Genomic DNA, 21,410 nt, shown 5'->3' on the forward strand with positions numbered 1-21,410 from the left:
AATTTTTTTTTCAAAAGCATCGCAAATTTTCTTGTATGTCACTACTGGAAAATCAAAGCGAAATCGCTCCTTTTACATATTAAATCGTTATTTGAAGAGAGATTTATTTATCATAATATACAAATTATTTATTACCGAAATACTCTTCGTGAAGTTTTCTTTGTTGTTCCCATTGCTTCTTTAATTTTTTAGTCATACTTTTTGTAATTTCATTACCATCTTTATCTTTAGTTGGAATACCTTCGTTATCCCATTCAGAATACAAGTCGCCGTTCTTGAACATTTCTAAAGGTGAGACCTTGGCTTTTTCTTTTCTTTCCCTTTCCTTTTGTTCATTGAGCTTTTGTTGTTGCAATTTTTTCAACTTTTTAGCTTCTTCTCTGGCTTCCTTTTCTTGATTGATACTAATAATCTCATTCTTTTCTTCGTCAGTTAAAAATTTGATCAAGGCTGCCTGTCCGTTTCTATCGTCTAATGATACATTCAAGTTTAGTAAATCATGATCTCTAATATAATCAGTAGCTTTCAAAAATTCGGAATAGTTTTCTTTGTCAATAGCCATGCTACGAACTTGATCTCTGAAAGTTGATAAAACCTTGACATACGGCGTAGCAATGTCTTCAACACTACCAGAAGAAATTTGATCATCACCGTTGGAAGGACTTGACCAACCGAGACCATCTGGACGTGAGGGGAAACCAATAACATCAAGAATCTTGGTGACGTATTTACAAATGGCTAAGACTGGTTCAATTCTAATTTCAGAACCAACACTAGAAATATATGTGTTGGTCAATGAAACTACTTCAACTAATGCTTTTAAAGATTGTGGTGTTGATAAATTATCACAGAATGAACTATGAACTTTTTCTTGGGTGGTTTTTAAATTATCTAATAATTTCTTTTCTAAGGAACCTAGTTTCTTTGAGATATGATTCTTTTCATTGGAATGAATGAAATCGTTATTTAAGGCTCTAACATTCTTGAAAAAGTTGTGGAATGAAGTTTCAACAGATTTCGCTTCGTTGATTAGACTTTCTTTGAAATCTAACTGATTATTCCATTGAACTGATGCAAATGCCAATCTTAATTGTCTGGCAGAGAATTTACTCAAAGCTTCATCGATGGTGATGAAATTTTTCAAAGATTTAGACATCTTTTGTCCCTCGATATGTAGATGACCAGTATGTAAGAAATAGTTGATCCATTGATGATTATCGTGTTTTGCTTCGGACTGAGCTAGTTCGTTATCGTGATGTGGGAATGCTAAATCAATACCACCAGAATGGATATCTATTTGAGAACCCAAGACGTCAGAGGCCATGACGGAACATTCAATATGCCATCCCGGTCTACCTTTGCCCCAAGGTGATTCCCATTCAGGTTCACCTGGTTTTGAAGTTTTCCAAAGGGCAAAATCGTTCTTTGATCTCTTACCTGTTGTATTAATTGATAATGAACCTTCACCATCATTAATTAAATCTAACTTACCCTTGTTCCAAGGTTGACACTTAGCATAGTCATGCTTTGAACTGGAATCAAATCTTACAGTATCGAAATAGACTGAACCATCATCGGTAGCATATGCATAACCGTTATCGATAATGTCTTTGACAAACTGGACAATTTCTGGAACATACTCAGATACTCTTGTAGTGACGCTTGGAGGTAGAACGTTTAAGTGTGCCATATCATTATTAAATTGTTGTTCCCAGTATGCAGGTAGTTTTCTGAAAATTTCTGGGTCATTTACAGATGAACCTGATTCTTTATCAAGGGCTGGGACTAAAGTGTCCTTAGCTAGTGCGAAAAATTCATCTTTAGAGATCTTATCATTTGATTCGATAGCCTTGATAGTATTTTGAATGGCAGTAATATACATTGGAAACTTGGGGTTGTTCGTCTTTTCCAATTCGAAATCGACAGTCTTGAACCATTCTTGAAATGAAGCAATGCTGTCCACTTTATCAAGGTTCAATTGACTTGCAATAAATTGTGTTAAAGTATCTTGAACTTTGGTAATGATGCTGTCATTAATTTTCTCCGTTTCATTGACGAATTTCTCGTAAAGATAATTTTGTCTGGCCCTAATAATAATCTTATCGTCGATATCAGTGACATTTTGAACAAAATTGATATCGTAACCAAAATATTTTTCCATAATTCTTCTGTTAATATCAATAGAAACGTAGTTTCTGGCATGACCCATGTGGGACGCATCATAGACAGTAGGACCACAAGAATACCAACTGACAAGATTGGTTCCGGATAGAGGAATAAATTCTTCTTTATCTCTGGTCAAACTGTTATACAGTTTCAAAACAGGCTTTTTAGCAACCACTGGCTGCGGCTTGTACCATTTAGGTTGGACGACTTTTGGTGTAGACATTTTCGAGATCAGCGACCTTACCTTGATCATTCAAGAAATGATGTAACAACAATAACAACACAGACCAACTTAACCTTTCGCAGCTTAACTAATGTCTTTCTCTGACACATCTCAATACAGCAAGAAAAGAGAGAGGAAAATTTTTTGCAACTATATCTTCCGGGTAATGGGCATCGGATATCTGATTGACAAAATTTGAAAAATTTGAAAAATTTTGAGATGAGTTGCAGAAATGAATGATAGTTTCACAAGGTGAAAGGAAGGGAAATAACACAACTTAGTTGCGATGTCTAAGAGATCTATTACGGAGATTGAGGTAGAAGCTTACCAGGAACATAATTCTGCTATAGTGGGCAGTTTTTTCAAGGGTGTTCGGGTGCCAAAGGATACGAAATTCGACTTGTACAGAAAGAAGGCTTCTAAGAGTGATTTCATACTACACGGTGAAAATGAGAGGTTAGAATATGAGGGCTCCACTGATGGTTTGAGCAAAGATGGTACGCAGTCTGTTATTGGTGTTTTTAATAAGGAAAAGAACTCTATTGAATTATACAGGGCACCTATCCTAGTGTCAAAAGTTATTTCCAAATCAACGAAGAGACTTGCTGGCCCTGAAATTAAGAATGCTGAAGTTAGAGCATCTGTCTCAAGAAATGCCCTAGGTGAAGCTTTCGGTTCAAAGAAGGCTAAAAAGGCTATTGCCGACTTAGAAAGAAATCGTATTGATTCTGATAAGTTAACTGATGTTGCTATCGATATCGTAGACTCCGTCAGAACTGCATCTAAGGATTTACCGACTAGAAAAGAATTGGACGAAGCTGTTTCTAACGATAGACCAACTCCATTAGCTAACTTGGAAGCTACAGACGTTGAACAAATTTATCCACTCGAAAATATAATACCAAAGAGAGAATTACAATTCATTCGTGTTGGCCACATCTTAAAAGAAACCGATAATGAAAAGAGATTGGAATTTTTCCCATTCACTTCATCTAAGTATATTTCCAAGAAATTAGTGACCTTAACTCAGCCATCTCAAATGGTTAAATTACAATTATTGTACTACTTATCATTACTATTGGGTGTCTACGAAAATAGAAGAGTGAACAATAAAGTCAAGCTACTAGAAAGAATAAACTCCCCACCAGAAACTTTAATCGATGGTGTTCTAGACAGATTTACCGTCGCTAGACCAGGCCAATTTGGTAGATCAAAAGATCGTTCTTTCTTCGTCAATCCACAAAATGAGGATAAATTACTGTGTTACATTTTAACGATCGTGCTACATTTAGATAACTTCATTGTGGAAATTTCTCCGTTAGCTCAAGAATTAGGTCTCAAACCTTCTAAAATTGTTTCCCTATTCAGAACTATTGGTGCTATTGTCAAAGGTGCCACTGTTGCTCAAGCAGATGCTTTCGGCATTCCAAAGAGTGCTGCTAACACTTACAAAATAGCTACTTTGAAGGTCCCCTTCAAGTTACCAGAAATGGTCAGAAGAGGTAGAGCTGCAAGACGTTAGAATTCAATCCAAGTGCACTTCTGTATACATTGTATATTAGTATCCCTTATATAAAGTCATTATTATCTGTATAAACAAAGTGGTTCCACAAAAGCATAAAAAATAGCGTCATATATAGAGCTTAAAACTACAACTTCAGATATTCCTGCTATACAATTACTTGTCCACCTCTCTTTTCAACATCATGAACTTTCAAGACGTGCCTTATTAAGCTAACAATGACACTTAACTTTATTCGTAGAAGTATTAAAGTAGTTTATAATGCACTAGATGTTGCGCAGGCTAGGTATTTATATTAATAAAAGGCTTTAGTACTCACTTACTTTATTGATATCGACCCATTCAATTTGAGATTTTTGTCTATCATCTCTCCTCACTTTGAAAAAATGGTCAGCAAATTGTGATGCACCCATATGGCTCAAAAATTTCTCATCATGGGTAATAACAATCAGCTGGAAGTTTTTTTGGTGTCTTCTAAAATGAATTATATTATTTAATGATTTCGCTAGGGATTCGATATTCTCTTCGTCTAGATTGGTTGTGGGTTCATCAAGAGCAATGACACCGCAATTAATACCAAATGTCTCGGACAATGCGAGTCTGATTATAATGGAAGCAAGAACTTTCTGTCCGGCAGAGCACCTGCCTCTCATATCCAACTCAGCATCTTGTTTATACATTACAACCCTATAATTATAAGACTTGCCTCTTACTGTAGAACTGACTTCATCAGACCTGATTTTGATCGTATCGATATCAGTCCCACTGTACGTCCGCTTCCACAACTCATCGATGATCCTATTAATATCTTCCATTTTGAGACCATGATATCTCATGATAGCACTGTCAAGTGCCTTCGAGTACGTGTCGATATCGTCTGTGACTAGTGTTCTAGTTTGCAACTCAACCCATTCCTTGTGAAACTTATTATCAACGTCCTTGAAATCCGAGCGTAATTGTAACTGCAAAGAATTGATTTGATTTTGTAATTGTTTCATTTCTCCTAATCTACCTGCATTTTCTGCGCTCAACTTCTCGTACTCATTCCTTAGTTGCGATGATTCATGTTGATATTTGTCTCTCTTCGCTTTTGCATTTTGAATATCCAAACTGTTAATTTGGCTCTTGATATCATTCAGCTTCTTTTTCAGATCTAGTAGCTCTATATTTTGTGAAAGGTTTCTTTTTTCGTTGTTAGAATCCTTTAATTTTTGTTTTTGGTCATTTAGTTCGTTATTCTTGAAGTCAATTTGCTGATTTAATTCAGCTAATTCTAGTTCAGAGCGTTCAAGCTCCCGTGTACATTGAGAAAGCAAACTTTCGTCATACTGGGTAATTTCATTCCAAATACTAGAAACGGTGTTTATGTCGTTATTGATCTTATTCAGTGTATCTCTCTTAGAACTCATTTTACTGTTAAATTCAGCTTTTACATTATTTGTTTCTTGCTCCAAAAAAATTCTTTGACTATGTAATTCATCGACCTCTGAAGTCAACTGCCCAAGTTTTGATTCTATTTCTTTGATCCTATTACGTTTAGACTTCATATTATTTTCCGTATTTTGTTTACGCACTAAAGATCTTTCCATCTCATTAATAGCCATTGTTTTTTTCTTTATTGTGGTGATTAAAGCAGAGTGCCCTCGTATTTTACCTTCCCTTGCCATTTGCAGTTCATTTATAGCTTTACGTAGACCACGAAGATGGTCACTTTTATTCTTTTGTAGTTGCTGTAATTCATCCACTGTAAATACTTCACCATCAGAACTGCCGTAAATCTTCAATTGCTCTAAGATCTGACTGGATTCCGCATCGAGTTGTTTTAGCTCCTTTTTTAAAGTAATAATTGTTTCCACATAGGCACGTAGTTCCTTTTCAACTAGAACCTGGTCTTCTTTTAGCTCATTATTCTTGGTTTCCATAGTCAAAAGCTGCTCGCGTAAAGATGTTGTTAGTTCCTGAGCCTTTTTGGAGTCAATTTTGATTTTATTAATCCTTTCCCATGATGAGTTAAGTAAGGTGAAATCTTTCTCCAAGGACCGTAAACTATCCAAAAATTCCTTCTCTTCCTTTACTACTTCCTTTAAAGCTGTCTCAAACTTCGCTTCAGTTTTTGCCTTTAGATTCTGTAATATCTCATTTTTGAATTCAACAGTATCAAAACTTCTCAAACAGAGATAACAAGAATTATCATACTCAGCAACTTCTAGCGCCTTCCTATTGAAATCGAGAGTTGTTTGATGCATTTTCAAATTTTCCAGGGCTGTTCTGTAGGACAACTCCGCCTCCTCAATAATTTTGTCATATTCGCCTAATGGACAGTCCTCTGGGAGCGCATTTTCTAGGTTTCTTTTTATATCATTTTCAGTTTTTTGGTTGGTAACGAGGTCATTTTGTAATGTAGTCAAATTATATGAGGATTCTGTAAATTTCTTCTCACATTCATGCAGTTCCCTATTCGATAACGCTATCTGCTTCTGTAAATTGATATAAATTTTCTTAAAATCTATATCGAGGTCGTCATTGGACATTAGATTCCAGCTTTTCGCTTTTGAGTTGTTTTCGAGTGATGTAGATGCATTTTCCAAAGCTTGGGACTTTTCCGCAATTGACTTCTTCAAAAGACCTAGTTTTGCGAAGAGGTCTGCTTGTTGATTTGTTTTCTTGATTTTATCTTGAATTTCCTCGAGATCGTTTTCTGCAAGCAATATTTGTTCGTTCTTCTCCTTCAACTGAGCTCCCATTTGCTTTATCACATCCGACTTTTCCCATTCTTCTAACTTCAAGGTAGTTTCAGCCAAGATTTTCTTTTCCTTCTCTAAATCATCTTCTGAGTATTCGGAAGTTATAATTTCTGATTCCATATTTGATATCTCATCGAGCAGTTTGTTCTTGTCAGCTTTGTAATAATCTAACTTCTGCGCCTGTACTGTATCTGAGTAGATAACTTTTGACAGCTTTTCTTCTTGATCTTTAATCTTCTGGGATTCAGTTTCCTCGAATCGATCAAGGTCACTACAAAATTTTTCCTTATAGTGTTTTAACTGGTCGATGAAATTTGATGCTTCGACTGAGACTTCGAAACCATATCTTGTAGACATTTGACTCTGTAAATCTGTTAATCGGGTTTTATTCAATGCATACTTATTTAATTCAGCTTCTAGTTCACCTTGTCGCCTAGCTAGACTATTTGAATTGTTTTGGAATTCCTTGGATTTATCTTTCATTGCAAATAATTCCTCTTCAAACCTTTGAACTTCTAATTCCTTCTCATGCAATGTATTCGAGAAGTTATCTAAGAGATCTTGTAATTCAGATTTCCCCAAGTTGATTGCATTTATGGAACTGGATAATCTTTCAATTTCATTTGACGTTAAGGATTCGAGAGTTTTCAGGTTTTCTGATTTGGATAATACTTCTTGAAAATCTTGATTTGATTTGAAGAGTTCATCAGAACGTCTAGTTATATCGTTTAACTTGACTTCAATCGCTTTGACGTCTTCTTGGTACTCAGCATATTTGGCTTCTAAGTTGTGCAAGCTTCGTTTCGTGTTTTTTGATCTATCTCTGTCAACTTTCAAATGTTCCACAGATTGTTTCAATAGTTTTATATCGACGGCCATATCTTTCTTTATGATCTTTAAATTGTCTATAGCTTTCGTAAACTTCATCGCTTGAAAGATCTCATCGAACTTTTTCTTCAAGTTTGCTGGTTCACTCAAAGGCCAAAGACTGTCTTCCTGATGGCAAAATATGACATATTCTAGGATAGCTTTAGGAACACCCATATACAAAGGCACCTGTGTATCGAGCTCTGTTGCTCTTGTACTCAAAGTGGTACGGCCTCCAGACCTGCTAATAGCTACTAACTGACCTTCAAGAGTCTTAAAAGTGTTCGTAGTCTTCTTTGCTAGTAACTGAATATTTCTGGTGACAATCATATTTAAGCCGTTGGCACTAGTAAAAGCCAATTTTACCTGCGCTCTGATATCTTTTTCGCCTGTAATCTTGGGATCATGAACGAATACTCCACCTTTACTATTAGGTGGCAGGTCACCCGTTGTAGCATATTTCAAACATTCAATAATAGTTGTCTTACCTGATCCGTTGGTTCCCACAATTAAGGTCAACGGTGTACCAAATTCAATTGTCTCCCTATCATTGGAGTCAAAAGACCTTATACCTTGTATTGATAGTTTATATATAGCACTCATGCACTACTGTGACCGCTATCTGCTCGCTGTTACCTAATAGATCGTCTCTAGTGTCAGAGCATCCCACTGAGCTTTCAGCGTCTATTTGTTGCACATATTTTTTGCAGTGTGCGAAGTAAAACAGATGATAGAACTGGGTAACTAATAAAACGTACACTAAATAGCTTATACTGGAATCCCTTCTACATGCTTTTATTAGCTATACAGGACCATCAATACGGTTTTATTATGAAAGAAGGAGTAATAAACTCTTTCTCTGCTCGTGAAAATGAAAGCTCTTCACACTTAAGTTTTTTCCTTCCCTACGTATGTCAAATGGATACTCGACTGCAACAATCCCTCCGATCTGCGGCTACTTTGATTCACTGTCCAACCAACATATTGCTTCTGAGTTCTTCCAAGTTTTTGACTCTCTTGTTTTTGGGAATTTTACTAAGTAATTTCTTGTAAGCAATATTAGTCAAGGGTTTTGGCAGCAACTATGTTGGGTGGGTTTATATAATTCTTAATAGTTTTTATAGTATTTATACTTATTATATTTTAAATAATAGTTAATATATTTCTTACAGTTATTTTTAATTTAAGATTAGAACCTAGATGTTCAGACTAGACATGGACGTAGAATCGTGCATTTTCTGGTCTACATGTTTGAAACTAGAATGTTCTTCTGTTCCTATGATTGCTGCTATGACATTTTTATTACTATTCCCTCCATTAGGATAGAAAAATACTCCCATCTTTGGAGGCAAAATGCGTAGAGTATAAGAACTATGATACATTCCCTCGGATACAGCTAGATACAAGAGATGTCTGATACCTCAATGGAAATTAGTAAAAAGACGGCATATCATCCAATGCTCGCCAACGATTGAAGTCAGTGTCATCTAATTATAAACTTTATACGCGCATTTCACAGGGGAATCACTGCTATTATACCCGGGAAGGGCGTTGTATTGCAATTGTGTCAAGCAATCTTCCTCCAAACCTAAGACATCATCATATATACCAAGCTGGTCCTCAAATTCGGCTGCGGTGACTCCACCTCCATACTGGCACTCTAATATCACTGATCCCGCACCGTTGACATAATAGTCTGACGATAATCCGTCATGCTCCGCCACTTTAGAGGTGTCCTTGGTCATGGGTGCTATTTCCCACTCGCCATTGCTAGACATCAGAACCGCTAGCACAGGCAGGGCGGCATTCGCACTAATATTCGAGCGATGCCCATCCATTTCGACTATTGCCAGTTGGTCCAGACCGCTAGTTAAGTTGTATACGCTGCGAGCGCTATAGACGAATGTAGAGTTTCCATGATCAAATTGCAATGTCCCGCTGCCGTCTCTCTTTTCCAAAGTAGTGGTGAAATCAGTTACAGGCGCAAAAACCACCCCACCAATGATTCTCGGTTCTTGCAGGCCTTGCATATCTCTCTTCCACCATTCTGTAATTTTACCCAATGCAGCAAGTTCAATCGCCGTCTTAATGATAAGTGTACGGATAGAAGCGGCACAATAATATCCGGACTGTTCTTTATTCAGCCATTGACTCCAGCAGCTCCCCCATACCGGCTCTAAATTTGTGGTCCATTGAGCTACGGCTGCTGTCATGAGCATAGCTGATTGGGTGTTTGTTAATGAGATTGCGTTGGTAACCCACTGGTGCCAGGTAAGTTCCACTGCATATACGGCAACTGTTGGTACAAGTACTAGAATTACGCAGAGAGGTCTCATATAGCTAAATTGAATGGATATGGTAGAATCTACTTTTGGTATATAGAACCCTCAATTGCAATTATATTACAAAATAAGAAGAGAGGTGATTTTTACTTCTCTAACTAGAAGAGCAACTCTTCATCTTATGTAACCATCATATGTCTGCAACATATTACTTTTCTGGTTAAACTCTCTGGGGAGAGCAGAAATTATCGTGCCGTAGTCGTAGTCGACGGCAAGGACTGGGAGGACTGGGCGCGTAACGCGAGAAGAGGAAAATTTTCTTTTGCGAAGGAAAAAAGTATAAAAGGGAGAACATTTTTATTCTCTGATTTCTCCTTTTCACATTTTTTTCAAAACTTTTCTTTACAAGAAGTAATAAAAACTCTGATAGATAGATATAGTACGGTTGTAAATCGAAGTATATTAATAAGTAGAACTTAAAATTAAGTAAGAACGGATTTTAGAACTGAAAGAGAAGCTGAACCCATTAAAAAAAACTGAAATTTAGAGTGTATTTTTGTCGTGTTTTATCTTATTTATCTTTCTCTTTTATTAACAGTATTGTTATCAATTGAAAGTAGTATCGTATCTTTTTAAAACCTTTTTTCTAAATCTTCCTTATCCATAAACCACAGGGAGGAAATAATTCAGTATAAAAATGAGCAATTTTGAAGAAAATGAACGAATGCAGGAATTCGTAAACACCTTGGAATCCTTTAAAGAATTAAAATCAGGCATTTCAGGTTCACGTATCAAAAAATTAACGTCGATCGCACTTGATAATCTAATTTTTGAAGAAAATATAGTTACGTTGCTTATAAATTATTCCAAAACTTGCGAGGATAACCACAAATTAGGCTCTTTATATATTATTGACTCGATCGGTAGAGCTTATCTGGATATCGCCAGGTCAAACGACGATTACATCAAACCCACTGCTAAGGTCGGTACATCAGCTCATGCTATTTATGTCCTTGGAGAAGCAATTCAAGATTTACTATCTGATGCTATCTCAAAGAGTAATGAAGATCATAGGGAAAAAATACGTATGCTGATTGACATTTGGGACAGGTCTGGACTTTTTCAGAAAGGCTATCTAAATGCAATTAGAGCAAAATGTTTCTCAATGGATGAATCTGTTCATTTAGATAACAAGACTAATAATAGTAGTAATAACGAAAATAAAGCAGTTAATGATGACCCTATCAAGAAATCATTAAATGTATTAAATGACTTACACGCAGGTAAAGAAAATTATACAAACTTACCTGATCTTCAAATTTCAAATGACTTAGTTGCAAACGATGTAGAAACACAGAGAGTTGCCTTGACCAAGCTTCTTTCAAGCTTACATTACCATTTGAATTCTCAAGCCATTTCAACCAATGAAGAGAAATCTAGAGTCCATGTTTCACCACAAATACACAAGACTACGGAGTATGGTAGTAGACGTGAACGTGAAAGAGAAAGATATTCATCTAGAAGAAATAGATCAAGATCTCCAAACTCAAGAATGATGAACCAGCAGCAGCAACAACAACATCAAAGCCAGCAACCACAATTACCACAGCACATCAACAACAACTTCAGTGCAAACAATCACCATTTATACCCTGATGAAATGAATGTCCCTTCAAATGTACATTATAGAAGTAAGCCAGTGAGCTTTGATGCATCTCTACCCCCAAATCACATTAAAGTGTTCAGTAGAACATTATTTATTGGCGGTGTGCCAAATAATATGAAGGAGTGGGACCTTTCACACTTATTGAGACCATTTGCGGCTGTACAGAGTGTTATCTTAAATAATCACAGAAAGCATGCTTTTGTTAAAGTCTATTCAAGATCAGAGGCAGAGAACGTTCTCTACAACTTCAATAAGGATGGATCATCACCTTTAAGAACACGTTGGGGCGTTGGTTTTGGTCCAAGAGATTGCTGTGACTATCAACATGGGTTTAGTATTATTCCAATGCATAGATTAACTGACGCTGACAAGAAATGGTCAGTAAGCGCACAGTGGGGTGGTACCGCTGGCCAACCTTTAGTTTCCAATATGGTTTTTGAAGAACCAGATATTATGGTGGGAGATGGCGTGTCTTCAAAGGCCATCTCACAAAAGATGCCTACCGATTCTTCGAGAAATGGACCTTCTTCTGGTAAGGAAAATAGACAAGATAACTATGGAGGTGTTAACTACGGCTCACCAAATCAATTCTACGGTCAAATGCAACCAACCCAAGTGCCACCCCCAATGCAACAGCAGGCTCCACCTCCACCAGTTCAAGCGCAAGCTTATAATTATCCACCACAACCACAAGCACAAGCGCAAACTCAAAACTTTGACCCTACAGCACAACTAAACTCTTTGATGAACATGTTAAACCAACAACAGCAGCAACACTGATGCAATGTATTCATAGTCTTTTTTTCTTCTCTACATATACTTATCAATATAATATTTTTTTTTCACTCTAAATTGTATGATTATTTATTTATCCCTTCAAGCCGAGAAAGTATTGACTTCAATGAGAAATAGGATTAAGCCTATCTACAAGAGACACGATGAATTCTAAGATCCCACAGGAGGTTACTATTCGAACCTCGTTACTTCTGTCTAGAATTCCGATAGTAGTGTCGAAGCCAACAAAATTTGAGTCCTCGTACAGAGCTTACCAATATGAGTTAGAAAAAAGGCTAATGTGGACTTTTCCAGCATATTATTACTTCAAGAAGGGAACCCTATCAGAGCACAAATTTCTTTCCTTACAGAAGAAGCCCATAATCAAAAACCCCAAAGCTTGGTTTCCAAAAGGTGTACCAGATATTCGACATAATAGAGATCGACGTATGAAACAGGACGTAATATTGCCCCAAAAGGACAATGATAAAGATGACTACCTGACGAGGCCAATTGCAAAGAATTCTATAGAAACTGAGGACGATTTACGAGCAAATTATAGTAGTCTCGAAAGAAAGTTGAGAAACAATCTTTATTTGCTTGTTAGGGAAAAGGATACAGGCTCATGGAAATTACCGTCTTTCGAGGTTCTGAACTCTGAAGATGGAGCAGGATTACATGAAATTGCTGAGAAAGGTCTAAGAGATATTGGCGGTGTAAATATCAACACGTGGACGGTATCAAATAAGCCAGTTAGTGCAATCACAAATTCAAAGAAACAAACTGTTGAGTTTGTCATCAAGTCACATATCTTAGCAGGTAAGTTCAACCTGAAAAATTCTGATAAATTCACAGACTTTGCTTGGCTAACTAAAATTGAAGCTAAGGATAAAGTGGATAATGATTACTATGAAAAAATAGATCATTTGTTGAGTGGTTAGTTGTAAGTAAATATTTCATATATAAAAAAGCATGTATATACGTTAATTTAATTATTAAATCTACTTTGTTTGGGTAAATCATTCCTTTTATTAACACTATTTCCAAACTTCTTCGGTTTTTTGGAAGAATTTCTGGACGTTTCATTTGAACGGACGTTTGAATGATTATTATTTTTAGATTTCAATGTTAGCATTTGTTTAGTGACCTCCTGCTTCCATAATTTTAACTCATCATCTGATGTCATGATATGATTATCCAGCGTATCATTTTTACCAGAGACTATGTAAAACGATTTATTTGGATGAAACTTCAATATAACGTCCGAGTTAAAGTCTTTTAGGGAGTAAGAGTGCAGCAACTTTGTATCATCCAGGTTATAAAAGTGGGCTGTCTGATTTTTTAACAAAATAACTAATATTTTACCGAGATAATTGATATCTATCGATGTAATTGAATCTAGCTCATTAATCAGTTTGGAGCAAGTGAGATCTTTCAGATTCCAGTATGCACACGTTCCATCAGAGGTTCCTGTGAGAAAATATCTGCCCATTGGATCCATCTTTATGGATGTAATAGAGCTTCTATGTAGTTGTAGATTGAAAAGGCATTTCATGTCATCTTGGTCTACTTCCAAGATAGCTAATTTACCACTTTTGAATCCAATGAAAAGATTAGTTCCTGAATTTCCCCATGCAATGGAATAGATAGTATCGCTTTCTGAGAGATTGTCAATCTTAAATTTGAACAGAAGCTCAAAATTATTGCTTGCATCAAGCAAGTAAATGAACTCTGACTTTGTTGTTAAAATAACCAAATTGCCTCTAGGATCAAAGGAACATCTGTTAATTTTAGTCTTTATGGAACCAAAATTCAAAGCTCTGCAGTTTAACAGTTTTGTATTATTTGAGTTGATATTCCAGACTAAAACCTCGTTACAATTTGAAACAGTAATGAATTCCTTTGTGTTATTAACATTCCATGAAATATCTGTAACGAGCCTATCAGATTTGCTCGCATCTTGGACGTATAGTTTTTTGGAATGGTTATTTATCTGCCCATTGCTGATATTATTCCAAACCGTTAGAGAACCATCCATTCTACTATAGGCAAGAGAATTGCCATCTGGGTGAAACTGCAATGAGAGAACCTCATTCGGTGTAACTGTGTGGAATCTTGAAGTTGAACGCGTCACTACGTGATTGAATCTATCATCCTCAATTGCTTGTGTATTCTTTCGAAGTAACGTCCCTTCAACGAATTTCTCCGTTATAAGATTGGATACTTTAGTAGTAATCCTCTTGTTATCGAGAAGCTCCATATGCTGACGTATCATGTCCTATCTTAAGTATATTTTCCACCTATGGCTTGTCTATTCGAGTTGACTGTTTCGTCTAAATTCCTGACCGGTTTATCGACAGTGTTATATTTTCAATGTTGCCAGATTGGCTTTGCGTAAGTAGAGATACTGCAGTTAAGAGGAGTGAAAAGCTGATATTTTGGAGCAAAACCTTGTATATGCACGGAATATATAACCAATCAAGAGTGTTGGAAGATCTCTAAATCTAAAGAACTAAGAGTTACAAGTTTGTGTAGTCCATGCTCATCGCAAAAATTTTTCAAAATGATAAAATTTTCAACTCATTATGATACTATTCATAGGAAGGCCATCTGAAAGTGACCTTCTCACTTGTATTATACACATTAATCAATGAGATCTGAACATTTGACAAGGAAAACTGCCATATATAGCACAAAGCCAGGAAGTATCCCGTTTAAACGAAGGAAATGCAATGATAAAAATGGGAATTCCAACGAATTGAAAAGTTTGGACAAATTTGAACAAACCAAAATAGCCAAATATGAGATTTCTGCCTTAGATACCGAAATATCGTTAGAATCAGACGCTCACGACTCGAGTAGTGATACTGATAGATCTGCCAGAAGTGGTAAGAAGGGCGAATTGAAAGATGGCAATAAGGGAAATGAATCAAGCAGTGACAGTGAAATTGATTCTTTTTTAAGTGATATCAACACAAGCATTCAACAAAGTCTCACTCAAGGACAGGATCTTGGTAATGTGAGAATTGTGAAAAATAAGAAGTTTGAGTTGTCAGATGATGATGAAGAAGACGCTAGTGACTTGGAACTGAACAGCATGAAACAAGACTCCAATAAAGATCTCGAGGAAGATCCTCGAGCAAAATATAAAAGAAGACTAAAATTGAGAAAATCATACATAAAAAGGTTCGACATACCGACAATATTATATTCTGATGACTTAGTCTCGAAATGTGAAGGGCATTTTAAAATAGTGCCATATATCCTAGAGGGAAAGATAGGCTCGATGTATTATCAACTGGCTAAGGAAGCATTCAAAAATTCGAAAAAAGCATATTTATCAGCAGAAGAGTTCAGAGAAATGGATCTTTTGAAATTCATCGCTGGGTTCTATGGCTTGAAAAGACAGTTAGTCATAGGAGAGGAAATCGTCAAAAGATTCAAACCCATGCTGGTCAAAAACAAATCACCAACGGTAAAATGGTGGGGAGCAACTGATTTTGCTAGTTATGTGCTAGCACCCGAGGTATTGTCATCTTTGTGTATTGAAGAAATGGGATTACTCAAAAATAATGATAAGAAAATAGGTGAGCTTTATAATAAAGAGAAATACCTGGATAAGAGGGAGAAAGTGTTTAAAATTTTCAGAAAAACCGTGGAATTTGGATTACAGGTAAGTGATGTAGACCCTCTAGAACGATGGGAGATCGCCACCGAACGAGAACTTTTGGAATCATTGAATTTGAATCTAGATAAATATTCCAGCACATGCTGGCAGCGTTAGTCATATAATGCTCTGGCTTGTTTTTTGCATATCTCACCATTGATTTCATTTTCGGCATGGTTTCATGAAAAGAGCAACCCTCCAGGTCTCGGTCCTTTGTCTTAGTCAATTTAACTGGCTTATGCTGGGTCCTTTACACGGGTATATATAGATTTCATTAATTACATTAGTGTTGAGTGGAGAAATACATTCGACAATGGTGGAATATTAGTTTTATGTTTTTTGAAGCATCTACTTGATGTAACGTGGGCCGGCACGCAATAATAAGAAAGTTTACGCACTTCAACCCATACAACGACCTCCGAGAGTACTTCCAAACAACAACTCCCGCAACAGCAAATCGAAGAGTACGGGCCACAATGCGAGCAAACACGTTATCTTCTTCCATACGATAAAATATCCATATTCGCAAAAGGGCATCGAAACTTCCAAATCGAGCCTCATAGCATGAGAAGATGATGAAGCTTCTCGAGCATTTTCATTTGCTAATTCAACTTCCACGCTAGCGACCAGAGCTTGGCCAATAATGCTGCTGAGCTGGCAATAATAACCATCAGAATGGGTTGTCTGCGACGCTGTCACGATGTCAGAAAGTGGGTGGTAGTATCATCTGAAACGAAGTCCATCTGTGAAAAAAAAACTTCGCAGAGTAAGAAACTTCAGTGTTAAAGATATAGGACACTTAACAATAATTTGTAAGCTAACTTGAAACTGTCGACGTCTCATTTTTGAACACCAGAACAATTAAGGATAATGTCATCTCAAAAAGCTTGTTATATTTGCGGTAAGTTGGGCCATTTAGCAGAAGATTGTGATTCTGAAAAATTATGTTACAACTGTAATAAACCAGGTCACGTCCAATCAGAATGCACAGAGCCAAGGACTGTAAGTAATAAGCAATGTTACAATTGTGGAGAAACTGGCCATATTCAATCTGAATGTACCGTTCAACGTTGTTATAACTGTAACGAAGTTGGCCACATTTCCAGAGACTGTGATCAACCAAAGAGATTCAACAACAATAACAACAAGAGATTCAATTCTAGATTATCCTGTTACAAGTGCGGTGGCCCAAACCATATGGCTAAGGACTGTAGATCTGCTGAAGTCAAGTGTTATACCTGTGGTAGATTTGGTCATGTAGCCAAGGACTGTTCAGCTGATCCAAATGAAAAGGTTTGCTACAAGTGTAACGAGGCTGGCCACATCTCCAGAGACTGTCCTGCTCAGTAAATGAAATTGTAATATTATACGTTTAAGTTTATTTACATTTGTAATTTTTTTTAGTATCTATATGATATATATTCTACAACATTTATCATTCTAATAATTTATATGTTGCATCTGCCAATTTTATACTCTTGGAACAGTCAGCGACATTATGCACTCTAACTAAGTCTGCACCAAATCCAATGCATGATGCTACAATTGAACCAGTGGCAAAATCTCTGTTTTGTGCATCGTCGTCTTTAGTAATGGTACCAATGAATTTTTTTCGTGATGGGCCAAGTAGGAATGGTAGATTACGGAAAGAAGTATAGTTATTGGTACCATCTTCTAAGAATGAGTAATTTTTCAAAAATGGAAGCTCTCTAATAACTTTGAGATTCGAATTTAAATCCTTAGCAAATCCTAAACCAGGGTCTACAATAATTTGCCAACGTCTGACACCCTTCGAAAGGGCGATTTGATATCTTGTAGCTAGTTCACGTCCCAGGACTCTAATAAATTTCAAATTATTACCGGTATATTCTTCTTCATTAAAAAATTCACAACCTTCTGAACCCGTAAATTCATCATAAGAGGTAAGTTTTGTCATTGTGGCAATATCGCCTCTTGTATGAGATAAAACGTAAGCAACATTGGGATGAGATGATATTATGTTGAATAGGTCGCTATCGAAAGCTCCCCCTGAAATATCATTTATTATATCTGCACCAACCTGGATTGCCTTTTCAGCAACCTCAGAACGATAGGTATCGATAGAAATTATGATTTTGTCCTGTGGAAGCTCTTTACACTGTCTAATTTGTTCAATAATCGGTATGGTCCTTGCTAGTTCTTCCTCTACCGTTGCCTGAACAGAGTTTGGTCTTGTAGAACAACCACCGACATCAATTATAATATTTTCATGTAATTTAAAATGCTCCTGGCACATTACCTTGATGCAATCAAGTTGTTTTTCCAAGGTATTGTACTTGCCTCCATCAGAAAATGAATCAGGTGTAGTATTCAATATTCCCATTAAATACGTGGGTGATATAGTGATTCTTTTTCTCTTTGCAGTGAACTCATTAGTTTTGCATATTGTCTTGAATTTTAAAAACCTTGTTCCCTTCTCGGTTTCCTTGTTGTGGTTTGGAATAGGTATCACCTTCCATAGATAATCTTCATCGTTTCCTCTTTCGTAGATTGCTGATAGATGTTTTGATATTGGTTCGGTGGAAATCGGATGCTCGAAATTGGAGGGAATCAATTCACAAAGTGGCTCTAGGACAAATGATCTCTCTAGCATTTTATCATGAGGGACAATTAAATCAGGTTCGTTTACAATTATTTGATTTCCCTTCGAATCGAGATACATAATGATATCTAGATCTAAGGTTCTGGGCCCATTATCAAATTCTTTTACACGATTCAGCTTGTTATATTCAATATCTTTGATAGCTTTCAGCAGTTCTCTTGGAGTCAAAATAGTTTGACATTCTACGCAACCATTAATGAATTGATTTTGATTCAGATAATACATAGGCTCACTTTCAAAGAAGGAGGATATATTTTTTACCGTGATACTTTCATGTTCGTCCAAAATTTTAATGGCTTCTTGGATGTTCATAATCCTATCGCCTATATTGGAACCAAACGACAGATATACAGTATTTTGTCCATTAGTAACAGTTTCGTTGTCAAAAGAAGGCTGTTCTGCCTTGATTCTTTCAGTGGATGGAAGTTTTTGGTGAGCATTTATTAATTTTGAGGCTTTTCTTTGACAACTTACACCGACAGAGTCAGTGTCAGTAATGGCATTCAATTTCATTACTTTTACTGTCACGATAGTATCCTCATCTGTGTCGATTATTTCAGCGACAATATTGTTAATCGCTTCTGCCAATGCTTCTACAGTCTTAAAATCTGAATTCTCCGTAAAAGTCACACAGTCATTTATTATTTTTTTTATTGGGAATGAGCAGCTATTGATATTTTTAGATTCAATCGTTAGATCGATTGAAATTGTCTGTTTTTGTACCCTTTCAAAATTGAAAATACCAATTATTGTCATTACTTTCAAGTCATTGATCATAAGTCTATTAAAACGATTACCGTAGCACCAAGAAATTTTATTAGTCCTAGCGTGTAAGTTTTCGTTTTGTATTGAGACTTCCAGTGATTTTATACTTTTCTTATAGTCTTGCACATAGTCATAGACAGATTTCGATAAATTATTCAAAGAATTCCAATTTTCTTTCTTCTTGACAAACTTAGTTATATCACTAGCCAAACTAGCGTAGTTCAAAGAGTATTTTAAATCGTCAGTTCTTGAGCATTCAGAAAAATTTGTTTCAACGTCCACAGATAGTCGACAATTCTGAGGCTGTATTTGATTCCATAGATTGGGACCCGTAATTGTCTTTAATTTTAGGTTCTTAATATGCAAATTATCTTTATTCATCTTCATATTCTCTGATAGTAGGGTCCTGAATAACCTCGTACTATTCTTGACAGGCCGGATTTTGGATGGTAGAAACAATTTGAGGTTGCAATGATTATAAATTCTTAAATAGTTGTATCAGTTTCCAACAGAAAGATACTACAGATGACACCAAGCTGTGTACATTAACACACTTTTTTAATAGGATTAGCAATAGCATATTTTTTTTTCACTTTGGTCATCGCCGAATCTTGGAAACTTGTTACTGCATTGTGACAGCAGCAAAGAGATACATTATAAATGAAGTGTTTAAGAGTTACAGCTTCGAGGATTGTATCGTTTTGATTGGCTCTAGTTTGGAAAAGCGTGTAGTAGAGACTAGAGATGGTGTTACAGTGGTATATGGTGCAGTGTAGCTGCGGCTGAGAGTACAAAAGCTGAAAAACTTGATAATTGAACTATCCTTGTGGAGATCAGATAAATATGGTGTATAAGATGTATATAAGAAGGTCGGTCCTCTCGTGCTGTTGAGGATATAATTTAAATTTCAGCCAAAAGTGCATGGGAAACCAATTTTATTGCTAGTTACCAGTATTTGGCAGGAAGTGTTCAAAATTTCCTGAGATTTCGAGCTGTGAATATTCCATTGGCGTGTCGAATACATTTCTTAAAGATTTCTCAATCTTATTTTCTAGCCTCCTTTTTGTGACTAAGCCTTTAGTGACGACATGATTTTTGGATCTTTTAATGATTAGCGTCTCTGGAGTGACAAACCTATAATTTTGGAAATCGGTAAGTTCAGCATCCTGAAGAATAGAAGGGATTGTTAAAATATTTTCTTTAGCATCGCCATAGTCTTGTAATTCGTCCATTGGAGTCATATTGCCTGCCGATTGACAGGCCTCTAAATTCAAATATTGAGAAAGTTCGTCGTCAAGGTGCGAAATAGCTTCTTCAACGGAATCTAGTGAAGTGTTGCTTCTGCTGACGCTGCTATCTGGGCTATATATGGAAGCAGAATATGGAGTTAGTAGTTCGTCTCTCCAATTTACATTGTGACCAAAATTTAATGTGTCTAATTGACATGTACTCAATGGAGGATCAACAACCCCTCCTTTTGGGTATTTATTTTGCATCAAAGGAGTAAGAGCATGTACATTTTGATAACTAGACTCTAACTGGTTCTTTTCCATAATTGGTGTCATATTTTTGATGTATATGTTAAGCAACTTTGGACAATTCAAGATAGCAGACAGATCAAAGGAATCTTGCTTTTCCATCTGTAAACCTAAATTAAACGACATAATTTACTATAGCCTTGTGATTTTCAAAACAGTTATTGCTAAATTCATAAAAATTATGGAAAGTTAATTGTGTCCTTCTTCAGTCATTTTCGGTAGTCGTTGGTTTATATAACCAATTCTGTTGTCCATTGCAGGCTGTTCTGGACGGTTATATGATTTTAAAAACCGCAACTGACTTGCCCACTTTGGGCTTTTGTACACTCTATGTATTCCAAGAAAGGGGAACATAACACTGTTCAAGATGATGCCCAAAATAGTTTAGATAACAGACCTTCATATATCTAAATAAAAGTGTCACAAAAACATATTATGGCTTAGCCCGGAGAGTTTACAGTCATTAACACATTTTTCTCATAGCTACTAGGACATAATAATAGCTCTGGCGGATTCAATCTATAAAATATTGATAGTCCCATGTTGTAACCTCCT

General features: G+C 36.2%; 11 protein-coding genes across 11 annotated transcripts; 5 read left to right on the forward strand and 6 right to left on the reverse strand.

The window, feature by feature from the left end:
* Nucleotides 1–124: 124 nt before the first annotated feature.
* CRS1 (cysteine--tRNA ligase) lies at nt 125–2,419 on the reverse strand (the record flags this gene model as incomplete). Its single annotated transcript, XM_003957108.1, has 1 exon — nt 125–2,419. One exon carries the CDS (start codon nt 2,417–2,419, stop codon nt 125–127), a length of 2,295 nt encoding a protein of 764 aa, XP_003957157.1.
* Nucleotides 2,420–2,675: 256 nt separating this feature from the next.
* On the forward strand, nt 2,676–3,911 carry RPA49 (DNA-directed RNA polymerase I subunit RPA49; the record flags this gene model as incomplete). The annotated part of the gene is made up of 1 exon (XM_003957109.1): nt 2,676–3,911. One exon carries the CDS (start codon nt 2,676–2,678, stop codon nt 3,909–3,911), a length of 1,236 nt encoding a protein of 411 aa, XP_003957158.1.
* Nucleotides 3,912–4,219: 308 nt separating this feature from the next.
* On the reverse strand, nt 4,220–8,125 carry RAD50 (MRX complex DNA-binding subunit; the record flags this gene model as incomplete). Its single annotated transcript, XM_003957110.1, has 1 exon — nt 4,220–8,125. One exon carries the CDS (start codon nt 8,123–8,125, stop codon nt 4,220–4,222), a length of 3,906 nt encoding a protein of 1,301 aa, XP_003957159.1.
* Nucleotides 8,126–9,009: 884 nt separating this feature from the next.
* Nucleotides 9,010–9,858, reverse strand: KAFR0D03770 (uncharacterized protein; the record flags this gene model as incomplete). Its single annotated transcript, XM_003957111.1, has 1 exon — nt 9,010–9,858. One exon carries the CDS (start codon nt 9,856–9,858, stop codon nt 9,010–9,012), a length of 849 nt encoding a protein of 282 aa, XP_003957160.1.
* A 643-nt stretch (nt 9,859–10,501) lies between these two features.
* Nucleotides 10,502–12,250, forward strand: NRD1 (Nrd1 complex RNA-binding subunit; the record flags this gene model as incomplete). The annotated part of the gene is made up of 1 exon (XM_003957112.1): nt 10,502–12,250. One exon carries the CDS (start codon nt 10,502–10,504, stop codon nt 12,248–12,250), a length of 1,749 nt encoding a protein of 582 aa, XP_003957161.1.
* A 158-nt stretch (nt 12,251–12,408) lies between these two features.
* MRPL17 (mitochondrial 54S ribosomal protein mL46) lies at nt 12,409–13,185 on the forward strand (the record flags this gene model as incomplete). The annotated part of the gene is made up of 1 exon (XM_003957113.1): nt 12,409–13,185. One exon carries the CDS (start codon nt 12,409–12,411, stop codon nt 13,183–13,185), a length of 777 nt encoding a protein of 258 aa, XP_003957162.1.
* A 47-nt stretch (nt 13,186–13,232) lies between these two features.
* TEX1 (Tex1p) lies at nt 13,233–14,519 on the reverse strand (the record flags this gene model as incomplete). The annotated part of the gene is made up of 1 exon (XM_003957114.1): nt 13,233–14,519. The coding sequence occupies one exon, from the start codon at nt 14,517–14,519 to the stop codon at nt 13,233–13,235; it is 1,287 nt and encodes a 428-aa protein (XP_003957163.1).
* A 375-nt stretch (nt 14,520–14,894) lies between these two features.
* RTC4 (Rtc4p) lies at nt 14,895–16,028 on the forward strand (the record flags this gene model as incomplete). Its single annotated transcript, XM_003957115.1, has 1 exon — nt 14,895–16,028. The coding sequence occupies one exon, from the start codon at nt 14,895–14,897 to the stop codon at nt 16,026–16,028; it is 1,134 nt and encodes a 377-aa protein (XP_003957164.1).
* Nucleotides 16,029–16,781: 753 nt separating this feature from the next.
* Nucleotides 16,782–17,261, forward strand: GIS2 (mRNA-binding translational activator GIS2; the record flags this gene model as incomplete). Its single annotated transcript, XM_003957116.1, has 1 exon — nt 16,782–17,261. The coding sequence occupies one exon, from the start codon at nt 16,782–16,784 to the stop codon at nt 17,259–17,261; it is 480 nt and encodes a 159-aa protein (XP_003957165.1).
* An 85-nt stretch (nt 17,262–17,346) lies between these two features.
* On the reverse strand, nt 17,347–19,704 carry FOL1 (trifunctional dihydropteroate synthetase/dihydrohydroxymethylpterin pyrophosphokinase/dihydroneopterin aldolase FOL1; the record flags this gene model as incomplete). The annotated part of the gene is made up of 1 exon (XM_003957117.1): nt 17,347–19,704. One exon carries the CDS (start codon nt 19,702–19,704, stop codon nt 17,347–17,349), a length of 2,358 nt encoding a protein of 785 aa, XP_003957166.1.
* A 554-nt stretch (nt 19,705–20,258) lies between these two features.
* On the reverse strand, nt 20,259–20,981 carry KAFR0D03840 (uncharacterized protein; the record flags this gene model as incomplete). Its single annotated transcript, XM_003957118.1, has 1 exon — nt 20,259–20,981. The coding sequence occupies one exon, from the start codon at nt 20,979–20,981 to the stop codon at nt 20,259–20,261; it is 723 nt and encodes a 240-aa protein (XP_003957167.1).
* Between the last annotated feature and the right edge of the window lie 429 nt (nt 20,982–21,410).

Source organism: Kazachstania africana, chromosome 4 (genome assembly GCF_000304475.1).
Source record: "Kazachstania africana CBS 2517 chromosome 4, complete genome".
Taxonomy (NCBI): Eukaryota; Fungi; Ascomycota; class Saccharomycetes; order Saccharomycetales; family Saccharomycetaceae; genus Kazachstania; species Kazachstania africana.